Source organism: Pan troglodytes, chromosome 3, assembly GCF_028858775.2.
Source record: "Pan troglodytes isolate AG18354 chromosome 3, NHGRI_mPanTro3-v2.0_pri, whole genome shotgun sequence".
Classification (NCBI taxonomy): domain Eukaryota; kingdom Metazoa; phylum Chordata; class Mammalia; order Primates; family Hominidae; genus Pan; species Pan troglodytes.
In genome coordinates, this window is record NC_072401.2 from 54,038,795 (window position 1) to 54,054,773 (window position 15,979).

Sequence of the window (15,979 nt, forward strand, 5' to 3'; positions counted from 1 at the left end):
TGTCTGTTTTGAAATTTAAAAATATTCCTTGGTAGCCTGGTGAATTTGCTATAGCATTCAGGGACATTTCAGCCACTGTTTAGAAGTACGAATTTCTTATGGTGTTGGATATGTCACTTCCTATTAGGCCTAGAGACATGGATCTTATTGATGTCTCAATCCTAGACAATCCCAGACAACAGTACAGAAACTTTGCTACTCCCAGGAAATGCTAAAGAAAGGTGCCAATCAGAACCAATGGAGATACTTAACATTTAATAAGCACACAAGGGCTGGGGTAGATTTATAACAAATAAATCTGGATAGTCCTGTAGGCTCACCTTCTTTCCCCCTTTTGATGGCTTAGCAGAGAGCTGGCTCAACAGGTCTCAGTAAATTCTACAAAATAATACTACTAGCCACTGGAGTCTACAGGCTCCTCCTTTCTATCAAGGCTACTTTCCAGCCAGGGAACAATATTCCCTGGCCCTCTTACTCTATAAATTATGTAGAGCATTATACAGGCACGCTTCTCTCTATGGAAACATTGACCAAAATGCCAGATAATCTCTGCCTACTCTGTTCAGTAAAAAAGAAAAAAGAGAGAGTTCAGGGGATGATATGTGCTCTACTATTTCTCTGCATATAAATTTTCTTCCTATAAACCTGGTATATTTGCCCTGCAGGGTGCAGGGAGCCCCAAAGCCATGGCTTCCCACCAGGTATTTATAATTCATTCACCGTCCTCCCAATTGAGGTATAATTTTCCAATGGAGTAATTTTTTTAAGAGATGGGTGTCTCATTATGTTGCTCAGGCTGCACTTGAATTCCTCGGGTCAAGGGATCCTCTTGCCTCAGCCTCCCCAGTAGTTGGGTCTACAGGCACACACCACTGCACCCAGCCCCAATGGAGTAATTTTAAATGATAATGGATGTAGCTTGATTATACAGCTAACATTTCAACTTTATCGCATTTTCTAGAAAAATAGCATAAAAGTTAGTTAACCTGGGCTAATTTTCTATTGAGGAAGGAGAAGGGTTTCTGTAACTCCTTTTCACTCACATCAGCTTGGATTAATACCAAGATTAATGCCTATGACCACCAGGAACTATATTATCTAAAGAGATGTTGATATTCTCTCTGCTTCCTAACGAACAAAGTTTTCAGCTAACTAGTTTTTGAAAAACTCACAATATATTTTTATCTTGGAAATCACAGGCAAGTTTAAAACATTGTGGGACTGTGTTTAGCACACTAAACGTAATGCAGTAAAAATTTTTTTTACCCCTTTTAGAAACATTGTCTTTTTTTAATCCAAAGGCTCAGTTATATCCAGTCACAATGGAACAAGATTCTCACTACATCCTCCTTAGCTAGGGCTCTTAAAACACTTGGCCATTGTTCTTCACACTGTTTCAAACTGCCTGTCTTTAAAGGTTACTCCAGGGAGTTTTTGATCCTGACTTTCCATCTCTAGATGGCGGCAGAGGACTCCAGCCCAGGGTTAAATCAACACACTCGAGTACAATGGCTGACTGTCATAGCTCCCTAAACACATGGTACACGTGCGCCTCCACAATGACCTGCACTTCTCCACGCGGGTCTGAACTCTGGCATTTTCAGAATCAATCCAATAGAACCTCTTTGGTTCTTTCATAATCCCACTCAGAAACATGGAGTCTGTGGGCTCCATTGCCCACCTCAGCCCATCAACCAGACCCCTGTGCTACATTTAGCTTGTAGCCACTGCAGCCAGGGCTTTGATATAACTAACGGTTCCACAAACGGCATCTGGCCAAAGGCATCAAAAACACCAAAAGCGGTACCATTTCTGTCAGCCCAGCTGCAGCCGGGTTTTGGCTGTGCTATGCTGATAAAGTTTCACAAGATTGGTGTAGGGAGGGAGGGAGACCCTGGTTTGTAGTGTTTTCTGATTTCCATGGTATAACTCTAAACTATGCCCAACTTCAGGCTACTGTCACGTAGGGGGAGCAGGAAAGAAGACATGCATACCCACGATCAGTTCCCATGAGCTCGTCTAAACTGGCCCCAGCTGGCTTGGTTTTGGGTCAGGTCCAATGTATGGTTGGTGAGAATGAGCACTTTTCCTTTTTTAAAAACTGAATTTTATTGTGTATATTTAAGGTTTACATGATACCATGAAATACATATGGATAGTAAAATGGTTACTATAGTGAAGCAAATTAACATAGCTATCATCTCACATATTTTTGTATATGTAGCAAGAGAGCTAAAATCCTTATTTAAGTAAAATACAATTTTACTGACTTTAGTCCTCATGTTACACATTAGATCTCCAAATCTGTTCATCCTACCTGTCTGCTATTTGGTATCCTTTGATCTACATCTCTTCAGTTCCTCTCCCCACACCTGTGGTAACTACTGTTTCATTCTCTCTCGTTTTTGATCTCATATATATTCCACATATAACTGAGATGATGCAATAGCTTTCCGTGTCTGGCTTATTTCACTTAGCCTACTGTCCTCCAGGTCCATCCATGTTGTGGCAAATGGCAGAATCTCTCTCTTTTTTTAAGACTGAATAATATCCTATTGTATATATACCTCATTTTCCTTACCCCCTTGTCTGCTGGTGGACATTTAGGTTGTTTCTATATCTTGGTTACCGTGAATAATGCTGCAGTGAACATGAGAGTGCAGATATCTTTATGAGGCAGTGATTTCAACTCTTTGGGGTGTATACCCAAGAAAGGGATTACTGGGTCATATGGTAGTTCTGTTTTTCTGGGGGGAGGGAGCGGAGGGGGGACTCTTGTTGACCAGGCTGGAGTGTAGTTGTGCAGTCTCAGCTCACTGCAACCTCCTCTTCCTGGGTTCAAGCAATTCTCCTGTCTCAGCCTCCTAAGTAGCTGTGATTACAGGCACGTGGCACCACGCCTGGCTAATTTTTGTATTTTTAGTAGAGATGGTATTTCACCATGTTGGCCAATCTGGTCTCGAACTCCTGACCTCAGGTGATCTGCCCGCCTCGGCCTCCCAAAGCGCTGGGATTACAGGCGTGAGCCACTGTGCCTGACCAGTAGTTCTATTTTTAATTTCTATTTAAAGATAGAAACCTCCATACTGTTTTCCATAATGGCTGCACCAATCTACCTTCCTACCAACAGTGTTCCAGGGTTCCCTCTTCTCCAAACCCTAGCCAGCATTTCTCATCTCGTCTTTTGTCTTTTTTCCCCTATCTTTTTGATAAACACTTTTTCTTTCAACCAAATTTACTCATTTCAGCTTTCATCTGCTCTAACTAGAATCGTTCTTCTCAGGTGCAACTCAGATGCAGGACTAGGGTGAGGCAAATAAGGTGCCTAGAGAAAATTTAAGGAGGCACTCTCAGGAATATACAAGTGCAGGTACAGCCCTAAGAGTGAGGACTTCCTTAAAATTTTCACCCTAGGCACCTCAATAGCCACACAGCTTCTGCCATCCAATCATAAGTGGATCTGTCCCTACCCAGACATCAATGTCTCATTAGCACTTCTCTACCACCCAGCCTTTTTTATCTCATAGTACCTTGGCTACATTTAGTCAAGATCTAAAAGTCTATCCCACTTTGAGGCCTACTGCACACTTTACTTGACCCAGCAGCGATGGTTTTTGGTTCAGTTAGGCAATCACACCTTCAAGACCCAAAAAGGCCAACCCCTCACCAGTTTACTCAGTTTTGCAGAAGAATATACAGCAGTGAATAAAGCATACTGTCTAGCAGCAGAGCAGCATCAGATGTGTTCCTTTAATGCAAGTCTTCACAGGAGTCCAGGGCTGTTCTTTTGCCTCCAAATTACAGCTCAGGTTCAAGGAAACAAGATTACACAGGTGGGTGTAGGAGCCTCTCTAGTTTAGTAGCCTCATGCCACATATAAAATACAATATATTTTGAACCTATGCAGGATTGGTACGAGAGTACTGCTGTCCTTCCAGGACTCAACAAGAAGAACACCTGGGTATGTCACACCACATTCAGGAAAGCCCAAAGCTGTGGCTTCTCCTCAAGTATTTATAGTTCATTCACAATCCTCCCAGCTCAGATGCACTTTACCAATCAAGGGTTATGTTTACCACAGGCAATGCTGTAAGGTCACACAGCTGTCATTCCACCTTTCATAGATTGCAGAGAAAGAGTGCTGGAAGATCACCAGGAGGCCATTTTCACAGAAGACAGGAGAAGGAGTTTACTAACCCTTTGCTCACACACACTAAGGCACAACACCATAAAATTTCAGAATGTTGGGAATAAAGAAAACAACCTAAAACCTTCCAGATTTTTGTTTTTAAAAAGTCTTATTCAAAGTTTTAGTAATTAGAATGGCTTCATACCTTTCAACAACAGCTACAGAACCTAGAAGTCACTGGAGGAATATCTTCAAAATTCCAAGGAAAAATAGTTTCTAAAATAGAAATGCAAATCTACATAAACTATTAATCAAGCTTAAAGGCAGATCTCTCAGAGATGCAGAGACTTAGAAAATTTTCTTTAGTGGACCATTTCTCCGAAACTTCTGCAGAACCCCCATCCCCACCACACCAAACAAAGTAGTAATCCAAGAAAGAGTTGCAAATCCAAGAAATAGGAGATCTCTCATAGGGAAGAAGCAATATCTCAGAATGGTAATGAGAGATTTCAGGATGTTCAGCAGGCCTAAAGAGCTTATCATAGAGCAGTATGATGAGGGAATTATCCAGGGGAAAGAAGAAATTTATATTTCTGTCAAAGGATTTGGAGGTGAATTACTGATTGGATATTAAAAAAACTAAGGAAACAAACAAAAAAATCATAGAACAACCCTGGGGTAAAAGAGGGATTTAAGCACAGAAAAACCACTCTAACTCAGCTATGACTTGTCTTTACTATGCTGGGAGAATGGGAAGGGGGAAATGGACGTACATTGGGAAGGAGGGTGTTGGCTTTCAGAAACTTTTGGTTTACTGATCTAACAGCCATTTCTAATTCCCTTTTCCTTTGTCTCCCCCACACACTATATTCCCTTGGCTGGAGAAAGGCTAATTACCCCCTTCCCAAGCTTCTCTGGTAGCTATGGGTGACCAAGAAACTGTTCAAGTCAATGACCTGTAATCAGGAGTTTAGTAAGGGTTTCTGGGAAAGCTTTTACTTTCCTTACTGAACAAGTAGATTTGGCTGTCATCCCCTTTCCTTTCTTTTTGTCTTGGACATGGATTGATGCCTAGAGCTGCAACAGTCACAAGTGCAAACATGAATCAACAAACAAAACATGGTAAGGATGGTGGAACAGAAAGAAAGAGCATGAGTGACATGACATGGATGAGCCACTGCGCTGACTCTGAACAGCCTGCCTCTAAGACTTATTAAATGAAAGCTCAGTCAGGTTTTCTGTTATTTACAGCGGAACACATAAAAAATTCTTAACTAATACACGTAGATGAGGGTTACATAATCATTCTCTGTAGTAGGAAGTCAATACATGATGTCTAAAGATTTAAAAACCAAGAAATAACATGTTGAAGCATGTTATTTACTTGGAAACATGACAGTAAGCACCTGAAGAAATAGCTAAAAGAATGAAAACTGGATGCCACTGAGGAGTGGAAATTGAGGAAAGGTGGGGCTGGCGACTGCTATTTTTCTTTTTCTTCTTTTTTGAGACAGGGTCTTGCTCTGCTGCAAGACTGCAGTGCAGTGGTGTGATTACAGCTCACTACAGCCTGGACCTCTTGGGCTCAAGCAATCCTCCCACTTCAGCCTCCCATGCAGCTGGGACCACAGGCATGTGCCACCATGCCTGGCTAATTTTTAATTTATTTTTATTTTAGTAGAAATGGTGGTCTCCCTATGTTGCCCAGGCTGCACTATTTATTTATTGTAAGCCTTATAGTAGGGTCTCTCAACATCAGCACTACCAACATTTTGGGCCATATAATTCTTTGTTGTGTGGGGCTGTCCTATGCATTGTCTATCAGTGTTTCTGGCCTCTACCCATTAGATGTCAGTAGCAATCCCCCTTTTCCCCAACTGTGACAACCAAAAATGTTTCTGACCATTGCCAAATGACCCTGCAGGGCAAAACTGCCTTTGGTTAAGAACCACTGCCTTATAGTGCTAATTTTTTTTTAACTTTTAATAATACTGTAAATGTACAATTTTCATAAAATTAACTATGGGTAAAGAGATAGTATGAAAGAAGCTAGATGGAATGTCATTTCACCTTTCAAACACCTCTCACTCTCCTTTCACTGACCTTTCCCTAAGCCTAAGAATCCCACTCCTTCCCTCCCAGCCAAGCACAGACAGAGCAGACACTTACCACCTAGAAATGCACACTCATAATGGCTGCAGGTCTTGTTTATGCTTTGAAGGATAAGGTTATTGCCAGCCCCTTCCTGTGACACTTGAAAAACCTCATTCAGAGGTATTAAAGTAATTCTTTCACTTTCTTTATCAAGAAAATTTTCAATGTCAACTCCAAGGCATGTGTAGATGGATAACACAGTGAGCTCATCATTAGCAGCCTGAGGTTTGGCTGAATATGCCAAGGTAAAATGGCCAAACCTGGCTTGGTTTAGCCCTCCAAATGTAAATGAAGTGCCCTGGCTTGTTCTATATACCACATTTTTGGAACTGGCCTCACAAGGTCTTCTCAGCAACTGCAGGGCTCTTGTGAGGTAAAAGTGGAAAGCTTTGAACTGGAAGCCATAGATATAATCTTCTCGAGATTGGCCAGCCATCTTCACAGCTTCACTGAACAGATGGTAAAAGGGAGTTTGCTCTTGAGCTTCAGAAATATATGCCATCAGGGCTATTCCATGGTTATCCTTAAAATTCACAGGGAGAAAGATTTGAGTCTTTCGGGCTGCCCATTTGGCTTTTCCATTTTCCCACACAGTATCTAATTGCTGGTGGCTTGCTTTTTCCTCCTTTAGCAGTTGGGGAACGTATTTAATTTCCATCCTGTCTGTACATTTCAGGTATTCATCATCAAATGCATTATCTGCCATGTCTAACACTTCAGCCTTCACCTTCAAAGGAAAAAGAAATTAATACTCTTGAAATAAGAAATTTAGTGAATATCATTTTCTCTCACATTATTACCCCCACCTTCTCATCCCTTGCCAAAATTCTCGCCTGACTTATAACCAATTTTGGGTAGGTTTTTATGCAGGAAGTATATTCCGTCGCTATTGATAACTTTTCTCAGCTGTGACATATTTGTGTGAAAGAGTAAATGTCAGTGGGTGAGAGGTATGGGTGAGATTGTGCCTGTAGCTCATTTATCTGGACATTATGGCACAGAGCAAAGAACAATGGATGTGAAGCTAAAGAAATGGGTGGCAGTCCTGGCTTTGAACATCTTAGCTAGATTTCTTCGACCCTTCAAGGCTGTTGGGAATTTGAAGTATCATATGCAAAATATTATTCATGATCTATAACACATAATGACAAACATTACCCTTTTCCTTTGGAGTTGCCCCCTCCCTTGTCCATATGGCCTGGGTAGAAATGATTTTGCACCTCCTGGATAAGCAGGTGATCTAAAGTCTAGCAATCAGAGCTCCCAGAGGAAAAAAATGGATCTTTCTTCCTCTAAAGCTGTAAGCTCTAAGGATAATATTGACCTAGGGCTTCCAACAGTTATTCTTTAGTCCCATGGAGAATTCTGTCTTAAAATAAAGCAACAAATAAGGCTTGCTGAGCTGAGAGGTAGAGATGAGGCCCCGAAAACATACTTTAGACACTGGGCCTAACTGTACTCTTCACCAGTTGTAAGAATCAATAAATTCCCTGTTTGCTTCAGCTAGTTTGAACTGTATTTCAGTCACATACAACTGAAGAGGCATAATACCACATACAACTAAATTATACATATACATATGTTCACATACCATAAGAAGCAGGGTGGTGTAATGTAATTAACACCACTTTGAAGCCAGGCAGATCCGAGTTCAAATCCCATTTGTTACTAACTAGGTATGGGAAAGTTACTTGACATTTCTAATCCTCAAGTTTTCAATTTTAAAAAAAATGAGGATAAAAGGCCGGGTGCAGTGGCTCATGTCTGTAATCCCAGCACTCTGGGAGGCCGAGGCGGGCAGATCATGAGGTCACGAGTTCAAGACCAGCCTGGCTAACATGATGAAACCCCATCTCTACTAAAAATACAAAAATTAGCTGAGCGTAGTGGCAGGCACCTGTAATCCCAGCTACTTAGGAAGCTGAGGCAGGAGAATCGCTTGAAACCAGAAGGCGGAGGTTGCAGGGAGCGGAGACTGCACCACGGCACTCCAGCCTGGGCAAAAGAGCAAAACTCCATCTCAAAAAATAAAAAATAAATTAAAAAATGAAGATAAAGTGGAGGATATAGTATTTAACTGTGGGATGGCTGTGAGAATTAAATTACGTGATGAACATATGCAAAGCCCTCTGCCCCATGCCTGGCACATATCAAGTCTTTAACATGCCGTGGTTATTATTATTTTTTCATAAGGTCTTTCTCCAGTGTGATGTGTTTTTTTTGTATTATTTCATGCTAGGAATATATGTATTATACTGTTAGTTCCTTAAGGGTAGGATCTGTATCATTTTTATCTTTGAATCCTACACACCTAGCACAGAACCTGGCAAAATATTCAAGTGAACTACATTAGAACCCTGTACTCTGGCTTATGGATCAAAAAATAAGATGATCAAATCTCCCCAGGAATACCATTTATGAGTTTCTACAAATAAAAGGATAATGCCTCTTCCATTATTCTATACTTGTATGGTGCACAGTTGCATAAGTCTGCTTAGGGACCTCAGTTGGAGACTTTATAGACATATTTAGCCAGAAGCTGTTAAAGTTACAGATTCAAAAAAAAAAGTTACAGGTTCCATGTGAATGATACTTAAAAACTCTCTCTCTCTCTGTGTGTGTGTGTGAGAGAGAGAGAGTGAAAGAGAGAGAGACAGAGAGACAGAGAGAGACAGAGATACTAACTTGTAAAAGCAAAACAAAACTTGCTTCCATATCCTGCTCTAGGTATCTCCTTTCCCATCTCTCTTCTCTCCCTCACGAACAAACATCTTGAAAGAGATGTCTGTCCTTGCCATCTCCACTTCATTTCCCACGTATAGCTCAACCCTCACCATTATGGCTTCCCACCCATTTCTCCACCCAAACAGCTCTCACTTAAGGGGGCATTTCTTCTTAGACTCTTTTGCAGACCCAACATATTCCAGTTAGCCATTAAATGTTGGCGCTCCTCAAGGCTACGTATTTTCTAACTCTCAACTCTACGCTCCCCAGGCAGTTATATACATGCTTACAGTTTCAATTATGATCTAAATATATCTGATCTATCCTGTAAGTGCCAGTCCTATATATCAAATTTATCTGCCTACTTAACACCTCCACTTGAATGTTCAAAGACCCTTCAAACGTTAACATGTCTAAGACGAAACTTACAATCGTACAGCCACAACGACCTGGTTCTTATTTAAAACCATTTTTCATTTGCGAACTTTTCCTACATATTTCCTTCTCAGACACACTGTGTGGACACTCTATCACTAAGTTTAACAAACATCTCCAGAGTTCTTTCTATATGCCAGGCACTAAGTGTTCGGCAACCTTGTGAGGTAGGTACTATTATTAGCCCCCCGCCTTTTTTTTTTTTTTTTAACAAAGATGAGGAAACTAAGAGATTGAGACTTACATGGAATTGGAATTTGAACTCAGGCAGTCTAATTCCAGAGTCTTGTTCTTTTTTTTTAGACGGAGTCTCGCTCTGCCGCCCAGGCTGGAGTGCAGTGGCACTATTTCGGCTCACTGCAAGCTCCGCCTCCCGGGTTCACGCTATTCTCCCGCCTCAGCCTCCCCAGTAGCTGGGACTACAGACGCCCGCCACCACGCCCGGCTAATTTTTCTGTATTTTTAGTAGAGACGGGGTTTCACCATGTTAGCCAGGATGGTCTCGATCTCCCGACCTCGTGATCTGCCTTTCTCGGCCTCCCAAAGTGCTGGGATTACAGGCGTAAGCCACCGTGCCCGGCCGTCTTGTCCTCTTAACCAAACTGTTCTGTTGCCTCTAAAGAATCAGAATGTTTCCAATTATGAAGACCATGGACATTTATGTAGCACTTGAAAAACAGTGTAATTCTGTCTTCATTACAACATTTATAAAAGGTTAAACAAAAAATAACACCATTTTACAAACGAGGGAATTGTGCCAGCTTCAGAAACTATCTTGATTACTAGCCACAGAGAATTCTGCCATGGAAGTCATTAAGACCCCCGTAGTCCTGGGTTTGTAGGTCAGTTTCCTGACATGGGAATTTGAGCTTCAGGAGATCAAATCACTGCCATCTCATAGCCAAGAAATGCACTTTCCTCCACAGCACAGAATGTACCAGAGTGCAGCTTGGGTGCCAATGCCTGATTTATCTTCAAGACTTCAACACCGTATAAGACACCAGACCCTGAAAACACCTCCCACATTCCTTACATTATATCAGAGTTGATCTACTATGTTCCTGTCTTTTCCCTATGCCTCTAACCAGTCTCCAAATGTCTAATTTTAGACATCAAGTCTTTCTGGCCAGACACCATAGCTGATTGTGTATTTTGTATGGTGCGTGCCTTGAGCAGTGACAAAGTTCATAAATGCCACCACTATTCAGGGACAACTGAACAGGTACTAAAAAACAGGTACAAAAGGCTAGGTGAACAAGGTGATTATATTTCTCTGATATAACCACTGAGAAAAAAAGCCCATACTGATGAAATTCAATTACCAAAAATTTCTTACAAAAATATGGAAATGACCTAAAGGTCAAGGAGAGAAATTGGCTAAGCAAATCATGAAACAATTATAGAACAAATACACTTAAATTATGTTGCAAGAGTATATTGAAAACCAAATCAAAACCACAATGAAATACCACTTCATATCCTCTATGATGGCTATAAATGATGAAAAACCAAGTAACATGTAACACAAGGATGCAGAGATATTAGAACCCTAATATACTGCTGGTGGGATTGTAATACCATGCAGCTAGTGTGAAAAAGTTTGGCAGTTCCTAAAAAAGTTAACATAAAATTACCATACAACCTAGCAATTCCACTACTAGGTGTACATCCAAGAGAAGTGAAACATGTTCACAACAATAGGCAATTTTGCTATGAATCATAAATCATAACCCCCAAATTCATTCTTACATATATATTTCCTATATATAAGTAAACTTTACTCTGTAATGCTACCAAATAACCAAATAGTGTTTGTAGTATCTCAATATGTCAAGACTATATGATTAGAAAATGTTTTAAAAAGAAAAATAAAACACATGTTCACATAAAAACTTGTACATAAATGTTCACAACACCACTATTCGTAATAGCCATAAAGTGGAAACAACCCAAATGTCCATCAGCTGATAAATGGATAAACAAGATGCGGTACGGCCATGAAATAGAATATTACTCGGCTATAAGAAAGAATGAAGTACTGATAGGACTCCTGAGAACATTATGCTAAGTGAAAGAAGCCAGACACAAAAGGTCACATATTGTATGATTCCATTTAGGCGAAATATCCAGAATAGGCAAAACCATAGACACAGAAAGTAGACAGTGGTTGCCAGGGAATGAGGGATGGAGAAAATTGGGGCTGACTGCTAATAAGTACAGGGTTTCTTTTTGGGCTGACGGAAATGTTTTGCAATCAGATAGTGGTGATGGTTGCAGAACATAATGAATATACTGAAACCACTGAGGTATACAGCTAAAAATGGTGAATTTTTATGGTATGTAAATTATATTTCAATAAAAAACATACTGCAACACAGGCAACAGGATACACAATGATTCTATAGAAAATGGATTAGAATATTAAATTCAAAAAAGGATAACAGTTTAAGAATTTAAGGTATTTTTAAAAAGGCATCTAAAATGGTGCACAAATACCCACAAGTAATGTGGCAGCTAACAACGTGGGGAAAAAAAATCAAGTGAAATATTATATTTTACATAAAAATATGTTACAGGATACTTAAAGAGTCATTTGCAAATAAAATCATAAAAGTTCTGCCAGAAAAAAAAATGTGGGAAAATGGTCATTAATTAAAAAACATGTAATCAAACAATGCAGCATTATCTTATTTGGAGAAAAACATATATTCAGAATATCTGATGACATGCGTGACATGCAGCATAGTATTAACTTAAAATGCAAAGAAAAAATTCTATGTACAGTGTGAACCCATTTTTGTAAATTAAAAACAGTATACACATAGAAAAAAGCCAAGAAGCCTGTATACACCAACAGGTTGGGAATCATTCCCTCTGAGTGGAGGAATTATGAATAATCTTTACTTTCCTCTTTTTGCTTAATTTTAATTTTTTCAACTTTTTACAGTTAATCTGTCACATATTTAAAATGAAAAGAGCTACTTATAATAAATTAATTTACCTATCCTACCTACTTTCATTTCCACCATCAAGACACACAGATGCCTCAGGTAATGTTATATCAAGAATTTCCATTCCAGGCCAGGCGCGGTGGCTCACGCCTGTAATCCCAGCACTTTGGGAGGCCGAGGTGGGCGGATCACGAGGTCAGGGTATCGAGACCATCCTGGCTAACATGGTGAAAACTCGTCTCTACCAAAAATACAAAAAATTAGCCGGGCGTGGTGGCAGGCGCCTGTAGTCCCAGCTACTGGGGAGGCTGAGGCAGGAAAATGGCGTGAACCTGGGAGGCGCAGCTTGCAGTGAGCCTAGATCGCGCCACTGCACTCCAGCCTGGGCGACAGAGAGAGACTCCGTCTCAAAAAAAAAAAAAAAAACGAATTTCCATTCCAATGACCACATGCTTCCCATTCCCAACATTACCTGGAAAATGTCCACTAGAATCATGGTTGCCAGCAGCATGGTGACTATTTCAAAATGTCCCGTCTTCATTTTTCTAAATTAAAATAAAGAAATTTCAATTCAGTAGACTCAAAAAAGAGGTGTAGGGAAGTAGAATAGGATGATGTGTATTTTTTCATTTAGAATGTGAGTGGATAGCATCATGGTCAGGAAGTGATTATCAATAAATTCCTAACGGGCTACAAGAGCCATTAGGCTTTATCTAGTGGTCTAATGCTCTCATTCTACAGACGAGGAATCAAAAACGCCTTAGAATTTCAGTGATTTGCTCAAGATTAAGTCTGTGCATTTCCATACTCCTCCAGACATGTCATCTCTCCCACCACAGTCACTGGGAGTCATATTTTCTTCCCATCTCTAAATCTCCCCTCAGCATGCACAGGAAATAACACAATCAGACTAAAAAACAGCAGTCTCAAATTGGTCCCCTAGCTCCCAGTTTCTAAGAATTCCCCAGGAATATGTCCATGCACATTATCCATTCTTCTATCCTCTTTGCACATTGTCATGCCCTTTTGAGTGGGACAGAGGAGATGATGAGGTCAGTAGTGGTACAAAGCAGTGGATTGTCAGAGATGGCCCCCTTCCCCCAAATACAATCAAGAGAAGCCTGAGGGTAAAATAAGTGTCTTACATAACTTTCTGAAGGCGGGAACAAGAATAAGTAGGAACTGGGTAGGCAGCAATTCTAAGATTATACAACTATTGGCCGAATGCCTAATATTCATCCCAGTATTTATGATAATGTAACTCAAATGAAGCTTCTATTTTATCCTACCAATCACCATATTCTGGATTCTAAAAATGAGAATGAACAGCACAGGGGAAGGGAGAAAGTCTTCCCTTTTATAGATCATTTTGGCCTCAATTTCCCATATTTCTTCAGAAGCAGTTTTGTTTTGTTTTCACTAAAAATACTAAAATATAGTACCAACATGCTACTTTGCGTTAAACTTCTCTTTCCAAAAAAGATTTGAATATAAGATGATAGATATCTGTCACAAGGCAATATGTTTTAAGCAAGCTTTGATCAGGATTTTCCTAAAAATTGTTCATTTCTTTAGTCTGAGTGTAAATAAGTCAAAAGGTTTACCTGGCTTTTGTGCCTTTGGAGGAAGTTTAAGTGATGCTAGGCCTCAAACTGACTCCCCACTCTCAGTTGTGGTAAGCGAGTCTTCAGGATGGGATGTTGTTGACAGTGAGAGCTGAGACAGGAATGCTTTTCTTTTTATAAACACCCCCAGCAGTGGCTTGGCAGTGGCACATTACGCTACTTGTGTTCTGCTATTTATATCTGGCCCCCCCACACTATGCCTTGGAATCACTGCTGTTAACACTTTAAATCTCCAAGAGGCTTGTAAAGCCATAGCAATTCCCTTTAGCCACACAGCACATTCAGTTCTGAGCCCACAGTTCTGGGCTTCTCTCAGAGAGAAATGACTTCCCATTCCTAATCCTTTGACACTGAGATATCAAACTAAAGCATGGATTTTACTCTAGGCTAAGTGATTCACATAACTAGGGAAACTTGCTTTGTTAATCACTGGCAATGGTGACAGCTATCACCATTCGCTCAACTAGCTTACTATATTTCAGGTACCTTGTCAGGAGTCGGGATACATAAGCAAGTAAAACAAAGTACTAAAAAGCACTCAAAATCTAATAAAAAACATGAATACGCATACTTAACCAAAATACAACATGTTAAGAATCCCAAGTATAGACAAAGTCCAGTGATAACATTAAGGAGGGAAGGATTTGGTAATGCCTGCCACTACAGCTGTCATTTGAGTAACGCATACATGGTAAATATACTGACTGCAATGCTGAGGAACACTTAGGGTTCACTGACTGTGGATTTAAAAAACACAAAAATGTCCAAGGAAATTCACACATACATACACCAAAATACATTAATAGAATGTTGATAGTAGCACTATTCATCATAACCCCCAAACTGGAAACCAAATGTCCATCAACAGTAGAATGGTTAAACTGTAAGTGAAATTTTATATAGCAATGAAAACGAACAAACTCTGACCATATATAACAATGTGGATAAATCTCACAAACAAAATTTTGAGTAAAAAAAGAGATACAAGCATGTTTATACTGTATGATTTAATTTATATCAAGAACAAAATTAGGCAAAACACTTCCAAGGCATGAGAAGTCAGAATAGTGGTCACCCTGGGTAGTAGCTAGTAACTGGAAAGGGCACAGAGGAGCATCTCAGATGTTAGCTGGGTTCTGCTTTTTGCTATGGATGCCAATTACATTGACAAATTCAGTTTGTGAAAATTCAGTGAGCTATATACTTATGATATGTGTATTTTTTTGTACACACATATATTACTTCAAGAAAACATTTTAAATTATCATGAAATACACCTATATTTACAAAATCCAACTCTACTCTTTAGAATCGAGATACGTTCCAACCTTTTCCCACCTCACTGGCTTGGCAATCCAAGATTAAATACACAGCACAGACTCACTCCCAGAAATAATATGATTTTTTAAAAAGCAGGAGTTTGGTTAGAAAGAAAAGAGAAAGTTTGCATGTTTTCAAGCCTTAGGCTCACAACAACCTGCTTTTAAGTTCCAAGCATGTAGGCCTACAGGAAATGAGGTAGAGAAGTTCTCCTGTCGCTGGCCTCCATTCCTGTTTTGTTCCAGTTTTTAACTAAATTTCTTTCATTCATTCATTGAACAAATATTTGAGTCCTTACAATGTGCTAGGAACTGTTTTAGGTACTAGAGGTATACCAGTGAACAAAATGGATAAATATCTTGCCTTTGTGAAGTTTATATTCTTGTGAGAGAAGGTAGTCAAATAACTAAAATAAGTACGTAAATTATGCAAGTATGTTACAATGTAGTGAGTGCTATGGTTTTGGCTTTTGTTTATAAGTAGCACAAAGGAGACTAGGAGCGCATGGAGTGTTTGCAATTTAAATTGGATTGTTAGGGAAGACTCACTGAAAGGTGGTATTTGAGCAAAGACTTGAAAGAGATCAGCCATGAAGACTGTGGCAGTCAAACACAGTGAATAGCACCTACTAAAGCCCTGAG

At 39.9% G+C, this 15,979-nt stretch overlaps 1 protein-coding gene across 1 annotated transcript in view; it reads right to left on the reverse strand.

Annotated features, from left to right (window-relative positions):
* Window positions 1-15,979, reverse strand: part of ART3 (ADP-ribosyltransferase 3 (inactive)) — a 101,443-nt gene that overhangs the window by 23,959 nt on the left and 61,505 nt on the right. Inside the window, 2 exon segments of the mRNA NM_001280372.1 lie at window positions 6,302-7,010; window positions 12,866-12,938. Of these exon segments, the coding sequence (NP_001267301.1) occupies window positions 6,302-7,010; window positions 12,866-12,934 (778 nt within the window). The 5' untranslated portion in view covers window positions 12,935-12,938.